Below are 12,134 nucleotides of genomic sequence, written 5' to 3'. Positions count from 1 at the left end.
TAAATCAAATTCATCAACTTCTTAATGAGAGCAGAAATTATATAGATAACTGTTCTCGTGTGCGGGGTGCACCCGGCGTGTGCCTCTTTTAACATTATTTAAACGAACTTTTAATGCCAATTTAAGAGACGCATAATGCATAAAAAAGCAGATTGCACCAATTACGACTAATATAAGACCAACTTTTCAGGGGAGGGTAAAATCCTTCATTCCACATTTAAACTATATATTTGTTCAGTTACAGGTGAAGGAGGCTCACTAAACTTGCACCCCTTTGTTGTTAAACCATGGAACCGCCTCTGGACTTGCCATAATTATAGAAAACCATTACACTAATTGACACCATCTATGACCTCACACAACAATCCTCTTCGAAGATAAGGCTACTTTCTATAAGACAAACATAACACAATGGGATTTTTCGAAAAAAGGAGTAAGATTTTGAGAGTTTTATATGGTTTTACTCTATGCGTTATGTAATGACATAACACATATTTACTGGTTTAAGAACGTGTTTTTGTTTGTGCTTCTTCAATTTTATTGAGGACGTATTTAGTGTTAGGTGAAGAATATTAATATTTTACAACTGTATAGTTGCTTTGAATACGGTTCATTTTAGATTGTACTAATTTCGTTTTTATAGCTGATAGCTAATAAATCACTCTAAAGTCCGTTTCCTGGGTAGAAACCAGTACTGGGGTCCATTTTGAAAGGCTATGAGAAAGTACCACTGGTGTGGATCGAACCCACAACCTCTTGAGTGAGAGGTGGACACCTATATCACTAGACCACTTTCACTCTCAATCTACAAATCATTTTTTGTTTGTAAGCGTATGTTGTGTATATAATAATGGTATATCTGCATATAATTTATACTAACAAAATGAATCCATTATATTGTCACTTAAATGACCCATAAATAAGCTAGGTTTCTGATAAGCTCCATTCAAGTAATATAAACTCTTGGTGCCTTGTGACCCATATAAATTTGGTATCAGTTGAAATGTGGACAAAATGACCAATAATTAATTACAAATAAAGATATGTATTGTTTTATGTATGTATATTTTTGTTGTTGTTGTTTTGTGTCATCATCAAAAAACCTTTCAATTCATACCAAAAATACGGGGTCACCATGGCCGGTTTCATAAAACATATTCAGTCATTTTTATCCTAAGTCAAATTCCATAAATTTTCATAGTATTTTTTAAGAAAAGTACAAGCGTTTACCTGAATCATATATGAAATAATATTAATGCTAATAAATCATTTGTTAAACTATTCACTTATTATACCATATAACTAGCGAGATACCTATTTAAACTTTAGAAAATTACTTAAACCTAAATTTACAAATGTACTCTGAAATAAATCAAAAGCACCGACCGACCTCCGTTATTTGATAGCGCGGTAACTAAATGCGATGCAATCTAAAAGGGCAACACTTAACGATATTCCTCCTGTCTAAAGACAACTATTTATATTTCACAGTCCAAACGTGGCAGCTGAAGACCTTATTATAATTCTTAAAATGAGGATGCCTGGTGAGCCAAAATCTGATGAATAAAAATGAAAATAAAATATTAACTTCTTATTGCACAAACAATTTTAGAACAAAACAATATTAAAAACAAAAATAGAGGATGACGGTAAGTGTGGGCAAGTGGTATAGGTGTCCGCCTCTCAATCACAGGTGGTGGGTTCGATTGCAAAAATTGGTACCTTTTCATGGCTCTTGAAATGGAGACTGGTACTTGTTTTATGCAGGAAATGGACTGTATATTGGCGATAAAAAACAAACAGTTCTCGCCACACAGTTAAGCTCAAAGAAAAATGTATTAACTAGTACGAAAGAAATGAAAACGTTTATAAACTACCTATTCCAATAGGCCCTTAAGGTTTACCTGTGAATCATAAAAATGATTGCTTAAATGTTCTTTATATGACATAAGATTTCATGAATTATAACATTCACTGATTTAAATAACGGTTATGTTCAAAGGTACAATGCTTAGACCAATCAGACACTAAACGATAGCCAAAAAAAATGTGCAAACAACACAGACATGCATCCCAGCATCTTGTATCAACATTTCTTGAGTCAGCAAACGTTCAGCAAAATCACGAGTTCAAAAATCGCCGATGTAATTCTGTCGGGCTCTGTGTCTACGCTGTTTTACAGCAGTTCCCACTTATTTGCACTGTCCGTTGCTCAAATGAAAACTAGTTTATGTGTTTACATTTATCATTTTCTTGCAAATCCAATTTGAATTTCTATCTAACTACCTACTATTGTCGTCATTTTGTTTGCAGTCAGAATTGTCTGTATCTCGTTTCTACTTGCGCACATCACCTACGCCGCTACAAACGGTCTATTGTGTTTCAACTGCGATGACGTCGCTAGTCCACGTGACTGTACGCGCGTGGAGTATTGCCAACACGATCAGGTAGGTTTTATTTAAAAGCTCGCGTATTGTATTTGCTGGTATTATTTTTCCTTGTATTATATACGATAAGGACTTCGGAGAAAATGATATAACATAAGCACAAAAATGCAATGTAACCAAATACAATCTCAATATAAACTTTTGAAAAAAAAACATACATCTAAATCAACACAGAACTACTAAAACAAGGCCACATGTAGATTGTACGATTTAACAAATGAACGAATTTAAACATCTAAATCAATACAGAACTACTAAAACAAGGCGACATGTAGATTGTACGATTTAACAAATGAACGAATTTAAACATCTAAATCAATACAGAACTACTAAAACAAGGCGACATGTAGATTGTACGATTTAACAAATGAACGAATTTAAACAAAGAGTTGAATGTTATAATTGGTTATAATAAGTCATAGAAGAATTGCACTGGATAGAGTAGTTTTGTCATAATATATTAATATGATCTTAAAGGGTCTAGACACAGCATGAAAAAAATGCAAAAATAAGACGGTTATTGTCAAAAACTTACATAACATTGATATCGTCTTGTATAACGCATTGGGTTTTACTGATGTATCACATATCTTACGACACATGCACCTTTCACAGTTCTCGCACATTTTTCGAATTCGAAAATTTACTGGGAGTGTCTACCATGTAAAACAAGTAAGTTTTTAAATAGCGTCGATATATTTATCAGTACTTAACTCGTGACTTGCACATGATAAATATACACACCTCATTGATTTCCGTTTGAACGGACATTGCAAGTAAGCGGAATACTACTGCACAACAACGGAGACACAGAATCCGACAGATCAACATCGGTAATGAAATTCTCTGCCCAAATGACAGCGAGATGCTAAAACGCCAATTGACAGTTTAGTGAGTGAAATGATCACATGACTTGCAAGGTGTTCGAAATAATTCAGCGCCATTTTTAAACAGGGAAACTCAGCTGAGACAGTGACATTATTTTTGCGTTTATTTCTTCAATCATGAAAAAATATGTAGTATCTGCATCATACTCTCGCAATTCTAGGATTGTATTGAGGAAATACTGTATTTTCCTATTTGGGGACAATCTGGTGTCTAGCCCCTTTAAAGGAAGTGTTTTTGAGTGTTTTATCTTGTTCTCTCATTTAAATTTAATAGGCGTTTTTGACCTGTATCATGGTGTTATATATTCCAGGCATGCTCCGTAGAACTTCTTCAAACATCCACAAACCGAACATTCTACAAAATGGGCTGCTACAACACACAAGTAAGAACGAGTCACTGTGTGACATTTTTGTTACATATGTGGCAGCATTGATCAGGGATGATGAAATCTTATATGTTCCTAATATAAACATCATATACAAACAGTTTTTCACCATCACTGACCAATCCTTCTATCTTTCTTTTAGAAATACGATTACAAGTAAACAGAAGACCCCTTGGGCAGTGATTACGATCAGTCTCATGTCTGAGTTCAGACTCAAATTCAAAATTCCAAATCTTCATTTCATTACAACTTTCCTTAAAGCAAAGCACTGATGGTAACTTTGCTGACTTAAATTACTTTTTACTAATATGTACATATTTTTGGTAAAGGAAGTTGAAAAATGGTGATTTTTTTGTTTCTTCATAATATGCTTTTATGAGTCTGAACTCAGACTTACAACTTTTAGTAATCATGGACCCCAGATATTTTATGAGTCACCCTAGATTGGTACAATACATTGATAATGCATATTGTTGCATACTAAATGTCCGTCATTGCAACATCTCAGCCAGGGTCTGTATTAACTAACATCTTGAGTCTGAGTTTGAGAAATTATATTGAATGCATTGCTGTATCGGTTACAAATAATCTAATCTAAAAGTAGGTGTACATATTTTGTCAATTTTAGTAATAAAATTGATAATTTGAAACCTGTTAAAATGAGTTCTCTGGGACTGCGTGTGGACCTCATGGGTGATATTCAATATTTAACTTGTGTCAACCTTATGGTCATATATCATTGACTTCATTCATTCTATTGGTCAGTTATAAATAACAAGTAATCCGATTAGCTACATCGTTCTTAGATCCAATTAAGACCAATATTGAATACCAGCCCAGACTCAATACTTAGTTAAAGCGTACCCAGTGTTCCCGACGTATTTCTTTGTAGCTTTAGTGTTGAACTTGGTTAAAATAGTTATAAAACGCCAGACTTTTAATGTAGGAATGCACCAAGCAGCAGCATACGAATGGACGAAGATCCTCGAGGACGCAAAACATCCATGGACAATCACGTGCCGCTGGTGACAAAGGGTTGTGCCTGGAATGCTCTTCTGACCTCGAATCACAATTAACCTTGTGCGGAGCAGGTAATTCATTTATTGCAATCACTATCTGAGTTACGAAAAAGAATAAAATTATCTTCCTTTACGGAGTTAAGGCATACACGAAAACAAGGAAAACGCTTTCTCTCACCAAATATTTGGTCATGGTGGAAAACCTTTTCTCCCATCCCAGAAAACTAGATCCAAAAATTAAGCCATGCAGGAAAACATTTTCTCCCCATCCCAGATATCTAGATCCAAATATTTGGCCATGCTGGAAAACCTTTTCTTCCCATTCCAGGTATCTAGATCCAAATATTTGACCATGCTGGAAAACCTTTTCTCCCATCCCAGATAACTAGATCCAAATATTTGGTCATGGTTGAAAACCTTTTCTCCCCATCCCAGGTATCTAGATCCAAACATTTGACCATGCTGGAAAACCTTTTCTCCCATCCCAGATTACTAGATCCAAATATTTGGTCATGGTTGAAAACCTTTTCTCACCATCCCAGGTATCTAGATCCAAATATTTGACCATGCTGGAAAACCTTTTCTCCCATCACAGATTACTAGATCCAAATATTTGGCAATGCTGGAAAAGCTTTTCTCCCCAATGCATTCAAAAATTTAAACAAAATGCATCAACCAACACTGTACGCTTTAACCCCAAAATATTTAAAAATCATTTATATCCGCATTGTACATACAATAAAACTTAATGCTTTCGCCGAGATGCTTCAAGAAACATTTCAGACATGTTTTTTTTAAAAAAAAGAACATATGAACTTTCAACTTGACTCTCTTTATAGAATGTGAACTTTAACTTTGAATGCACTATTGTACTTTTGGTTATTTATTTTCTTAAAGTACGCTTTGATAAGGATCTCTTAACTATGTTATCATGTTACAATTGGTAGAGTGGTATGACATGTCCTTCTTTTTCACTCTTGAAAAACACGTGCAATCCATAGTGGAATTAATAGTTGCGATCTGAAAAGAGCTTGCATCAAGTGATATCATATACATCGGCACGGTCCTTATCATTTTTTAATGTTAATGTTTTAGTCTTTTTGATATTTCGAAGAAGACCTCATGGATTAAACACTGTACGCATAAATAGCCAAAACGAAATATATACAGCACACAAAAGAAAATGTTTGTTTCCACTTAACCAACCGACCGTTTTTAGACTATCTGCGCATGCGCGCAGGTAGTCTTAAGACCGCAAACTCCAAAGAACTACTTCTACTCATGTCGTTTTAACCCATTTTTTGTCTTAATGCGCTCTATGTTTAGCAGAATGACGTCGAAACGATAAAAATAGATTGGTTGTATTGCAGTCCGAGTATGAGTTTTTGCTTGTTCGGCTATTTCCGCGCTGTAATTCTGTATCCCGGCTTTTTATTTTTAGCAGAATATAACTATTTTTCGATCGCTATATTTATCAGATTAATGTCGATCAAAATAACGAAGGTTCTGATAGGAAGGTTACATAATGATATTTAATCTGAGTTTAGCCCATGATGTTCCAGAAATTATTACCGACCGCAAGTGTCCCTTCGCCTGCAGGGTTTGTTATTGACGTGACCCTGAAGCACGCTTATTTGTAATGGTGTATTTTTATTTTACTTTTATGAGATAAAAAACAAAAATGGTTGTCTGAGTGTCAAAATATCTCAGGTTTCGCGTTACTAATGCTTCAAATACTATTATTTACTTGCTACACAATAACAAGATACTATTCATTCTTTGATTTTAGGCGTTTATGTTTCTAATGAGATGTGTTCAGTTTTTTAGCATAAAAGCTTTGTTCCGGTGTATTCTTGGCATAGTTTTAGACATTAGGCTTTCAATTTATATAAGCAGACATGCCCTGATACGACAGTGAGTCATGCACACGTTTGGTGAAGCAAAGTAGTTCGGATTAAACCTGTAAAACATCCAAAGAGTACGAAGCATTTATAACAACACTAGTACTATTTCTACACAGATACTTACATAAAGCATAAATAACATTAAATTTATCAATAAACTTTAAAAAGCACGATCATATTCTCATTCTTAGAACAGACAAGTTCTGATAATATAAAAAAAGTTTCAAATACAGTAACTGACCAATATTTTAAACAGAGTTTCTACATACATTAACTGACCACATGTTTGTCCTCACCGCGGGAAAACGACCATTTGATAAGCTCTGCATATTGAAAGGAATTATTGCTACAGTTGTTCGTAAAATATTAATCATTTTCCTTAAACAATTAAAACGTGTATGTTCATTAAACTTGCCTACCGTATGATATCTAATCAAAGCACCGAAAACCCTTTGGAAACGATTGAAAGGGGCATGCATTATAACTTCAAATACATGGGGATAGGGGATACGTCGACTGAAGTGATAAGCTGTGCATTTTGAAGGGAATTATTGCTGAAGTTGTTTGTAAAAAAATGGCACAGTTTTCGATTTTATCTATGTGCCCTTCACCCATTCCCATTGTTCAAATAAAATTTGTAACTCTCACATATTTGCCTGCAGATAGTCTTTCAGCGCATTCGCGCTTTGATTTTACTTCCAATCATACACCTGTTTTGCCGTAGTGTAGATTAATACTCGTATTTTTCTAACAAACATGAATATCTAAGTGCTCATGTTAAAATTATATCATTTTATATCTAAAATTTTCTACAATAGTGATACACCCTTATAATGGTTGGCTTGGAAAGAATCCCGGTTTTCATGGCCAAAAGGTTAGGCCTACTTACCTACCGTATGCATTGGATATGTTAACTGAAACAAAGAACTGTTTTCTTCGGCCTGATATTTAATATGGCCAGTGAACTTTTGGGTTTAAACTTTGGCCTAATGCTTAATAAGCCAGTGTAACAAACGTTGTTTATTATTTCTCTCGAACTGTTCTATTCAGCTACCTCAACGGAACTCCATTGCTTCAATTGCAATGACTTAGTAAACCCGTCCCAGTGCGATACGGTCAGGGAATGTTCAACGGATGAGGTAGGGCGTTTTAACTAATTATGAAACAAAATTAAACAAACATTCGGAACTCCTCAGCATTTTTTAACGAAAACAACCTCGGATGTATATGGACGGTTTACATACTCAGAAATTGGTATGTGTCAGTCCGCTGCAAGTAGATCGCGTAGTGATTCTATTTAGCAGTTAAACTTAACGTGGATATCTTAATTATGTTTGTCACTTCAATGGCAATCAATTTCAACTAAGATCAATAAATTCAAGCGAAAAACACTACATTTAAATTAATGATATAATTTAAAAATTTACGAACTACTTCTACTGATGTACCGGCAAACATCCAAGGTTGTTTTCGATGAAAATGACCGAGGAGGTCCCAATGCTAAACAAAATTAATTGGAGCACCTCAGTTCTTTTCCAACTAAAACAATTTTGGATGTATATGGACGGTTTATCATGTCAAAAAAAAATATAACTAGGCCACAAGTAGATCAGGAATGAACCTAAGGGACTCCTTCATGTTTTGGACCAATAGTTAGTTTTGCCAAAAAAGCATATGAATTTTTTATCATAATTGTTTCTCTATGATATCGAAATTGCTGGAAGAAATGTAATTATAGTATAACAAAGTGTTTTGACTTTAGTGGACTGAATCCCCAAGCCGGTCAAGGCAAGAAAACAAAACAGACGCCTTAACCATTAGGCCATCAGGACCTAGAAATCTGACGGATATTTTAATTATGATTATTACACCGGCATACATCTGATTTGTGTCGAATTGCAATTATATGAATATTGACACACCTTGTAATATATATATGAAAGTGAGTTTAACATATTGGCCCAAACTCGCTCTTACAGAAATTGGGGCATCTACAAAGCAAAACTCTAAAAGCAAGTTTAAAAAATTACATTGCGTCATCCGCTTTCCCCCTCCAACATGTTTTTTTCTATCTTAAAGGACTGCTTTATCGGAATACAGCCAGTGGCGTCAGGGACCGGGGAGTACAGATATCAGCTGGGGTGTAAATCCAAACCTGTAAGTTATTATATATCAGTTATTTATGGTACGAAGCTGACCGATCTCTTTCTCAGGAGGAAAATGCGCTCCTTCTACTTCAATTAGTAACATGTGGCCTGTTACATTTAGTGGTATGTGACCTGTTACATTTAGTGGCATGTGACCTGCTACATTACGTGACATGTGACAAAAGTATGCATGTTTTCTGGAGATATAGAGGAGAGGTTAAATGGGGTCGGCGGAGGGGTGCGGATGGAATCGAACCCAAATTCATTGCTCTAAAACTTTGACCCGGATCCGTAGAGGTTTATACAGTAAATAGCTTGTAAGGACACCACTTCGATGGTCCGGATATTATTGTGGCAGCTTTGATTCGGATACTTGTTCAAAATGAGTTAGGTTGTCCCCGAGAATATCAGCATATTTCCATAAAAAGGCTTCACATATGTGTTATACATAGTTTCTGCAGAGTTTAAGTCTATTCGCTAAACCTCAATCGAGTCAATTTGGCATGTATTTTGACCGATCGGAATACCTCCTTCGGGAAAATTGGGTCATACAAATAGTTCATTATGGCGGCGCCCATACTGCAAACATGTTGTATGTGTTATTAACAATCAAGGGATATATCTAATGTTTAAGGAAAGAGTGCATCAAGCTCTTTCTTTTAATTTGAATCTTAATTCAAGTTCTTTTTTCCAAAGCGTACTAATCCATTTTATAAAATGTTTCACGTCATCGCATGGGCCTCATACAAAGCGGATAATATTATTGATTTAATTGGCGGCGGCCTTATCACTACTTATACATGTAGGTCACAGAGTAGTAGATGCCAATTGCACGCGAAATAACACTGATTTCAAGTGCTGCACGATCCCCAAAACTATATATGGAGAGAAAGTACGAATTACAGTACTGTTAAGACCAAACTTGACAGTAAGTGCACTTCATGTTCACTATCAGTTCACTTCGTAGTGCACTTCGTAGTGCACTAGGGTAAGACAAGGTTAGGACAAGGGAAAGACTAAATGGAGACAAGGGGCTGACCAGATAAGGCTTCTTCAGTCTATTATAAAAGCTATCTTTACAATGAAACTTAGAATGATGTGTGTAGTTTAAACAGATGTTTAAATGTTAATTAATATAAAGAGAATAATTATAATCCATTTGGACCTTTCATATAAATAATATAGATTTATTTAATTATATAACTGATGTTGTTTCATAAAAAAAAATTGTCAAACAAAGATATTTAAATGTTTTTTTTTTTTGTTTTCTTCATAAATATGCATTGTATTATTTTGATATTAATTGATATGTATAACGATATAACTTTGGTTCTGGGTTAAAGGGTTTCATCTTCAAACACTTATTGAACATAACGATGAAATGAATTCATGAGCCTTTATTTAAACAATAACAATAAGTTTCACAAGGTGATAGTTACAAGTTGTTCGTTATTTGAAATAGTTAATCATCAAGGTTCACACCTTATTGTTCCAAGCTCAAATGTGAAATTGTTGTGCCATTATTGATTCATTCAAAGGTTATATAAACCAAGATTTTCTTCCATCTATTCTAAAACTTTCAATTTTATGTTTATTTTTGTTTAACAAATGTATTATGATTTAAGGTGACAGCCTAACAGCAATCACTATCAAATAAGTACACCATTAATTATTATAGTATAGTTTCTAAATTGTACCCAGATTTATTAATTGCATTTCTAATTTGAAACACATAATAGATAAACATATATTTTAGAGGTTTTGTATAATTGGTTCCGCTGCTTCATTATTAAATGAAATACTTTCCTTTGAAGGCTACCATAAGCCTTCTTTAAGTGCCCCCCCCCCCCCCATAGTACACAATTCCATATATTAATCTTTATCTTTATTGCCTCCTGCTGTCCATCAAATCTCAGATCAGGCAGTGTTTGACTTATCGTTTCATCTTGATAATTTTTTAAATCATATTAAAAGCATTATAACAATGCTTTAGAGTAAGAATAAGAGTAATGTTAGATATTATTAATAATATCCCATTTATATCATACAACATAAATGTATTAAATGTTACTTTATTTGTTTATTATTTACTTCTCGTCAGTCAAATTAATACAGTGGCTATGCATATATTATTTATGCAAGAATTGGTTGTGTATTAATAAGACAATGCTATTTTCTACTCTAAATGGTGTCACCTCCAAATGACCCCGAGCCAATAAACAAATACACAGGAAATTGGCCCTGCAATGACACTTGTGCAATAAACAAGGGATACACAGCAGATAATTAACATGACAATCTTCTTAAAACTAGGCCTTTGAAGGACACTCAATATATTTTTTACGAATTTGGTTTTAGAGAAGCGATGTTAACAAACATGTTTTTATTTAAGATGAAAAATAGTTTATATTTATTATATTTCGTGTTGCAACTGCAATATAAAATAAAATACTGTTTTTTAGGACACTTTTCATCATTTGTTAATCAAATTAATCAAAATGTTAAGAGTAGAGATATTTAATATTTACCATGCATATCATGTATTTTAAGTTTAAGTTTAAGTTTAATAGAACTCATATTCATTGTAATGCCTGATTAATGGTTGGATGAATAGGAATAATTCCTTTTTTGCCATTTTTAATGTTATCACAGCAGGGTTCCTGATACTTCCTGTGTATTGTTTATTGCCTCGACCTATTGGGGCTAACATTGTTACAATGGGTAATATCATTACGAAAGTATGAATAAGCATTTTATCATTTTCTGAAATTCAAATTTAATGCCTGGTTAGTGGGCCATTTGGTAGGATAATTCCCTTTTGTGCTCTTTTTATAGATAAAGATAAATCGATACATTCAGTATCAAATGCTCAAACTAGGCTTTTAAGATGTTTATTTATGAAAAGTAATGAAATTAATCGTGAATATAGTTACATAACATCTATACAGGAAAGTTACAGACAATTGCAATATCATTTAGAGTAGTATTTATAAACTAGTCAGCAATTATTATCAAGTAAGTACACCATACTATATTATAGTGTGTTTTCTCCAATGTACCCAGATTTAATAATTGCATTTTAATTTGTAACTTCTTAATTATATAGATAAACAAATATTTCAAAGGTTTAGTATATTGAGTGTTGGAGCTTCATTATAAAATGAAATACTATCCAATGTAATTTTAGCCTTTAAGTGTCCACTACCCCTCCCCATAGTACACAATTCTGTGTATTGATCTTTATCTTGATCTTTATCTTTATTGCCTCCTGCTGTCTATCACAGATCATTAATCTTATTAAGCAAAAAGACTTAGTACAGATTTTTTAACAAACATTAAATTAA

At 33.8% G+C, this 12,134-nt stretch overlaps 1 protein-coding gene across 2 annotated transcripts in view; it reads left to right on the top strand.

Annotated features, from left to right (window-relative positions):
- The first annotated feature begins 366 nt into the window (after positions 1–366).
- The window catches only part of LOC128222436 (mucin-5AC-like), a 28,129-nt gene continuing 16,361 nt past the window's right edge, over positions 367–12,134 (top strand). Inside the window, exons 1-6 of one of the 2 annotated variants that reach the window (XM_052931432.1) lie at positions 367–433; positions 2,314–2,447; positions 3,646–3,717; positions 4,667–4,811; positions 7,694–7,782; positions 8,723–8,800. In XM_052931432.1, the coding sequence (XP_052787392.1) occupies positions 412–433; positions 2,314–2,447; positions 3,646–3,717; positions 4,667–4,811; positions 7,694–7,782; positions 8,723–8,800 (540 nt within the window). In that variant the 5' untranslated portion in view covers positions 367–411. Of the gene's footprint in view, positions 434–1,453; positions 1,545–2,313; positions 2,448–3,645; positions 3,718–4,666; positions 4,812–7,693; positions 7,783–8,722; positions 8,801–12,134 lie in introns of those variants that run through there. The other variant, XM_052931433.1, reaches the window with a different exon arrangement.

This window comes from Mya arenaria, chromosome 16 (genome assembly GCF_026914265.1).
Source record: "Mya arenaria isolate MELC-2E11 chromosome 16, ASM2691426v1".
NCBI lineage: Eukaryota > Metazoa > Mollusca > Bivalvia > Myida > Myidae > Mya > Mya arenaria.
Note: the sequence above shows the minus strand (reverse complement) of the source record. Positions and strands in the feature narration are given on the sequence as shown.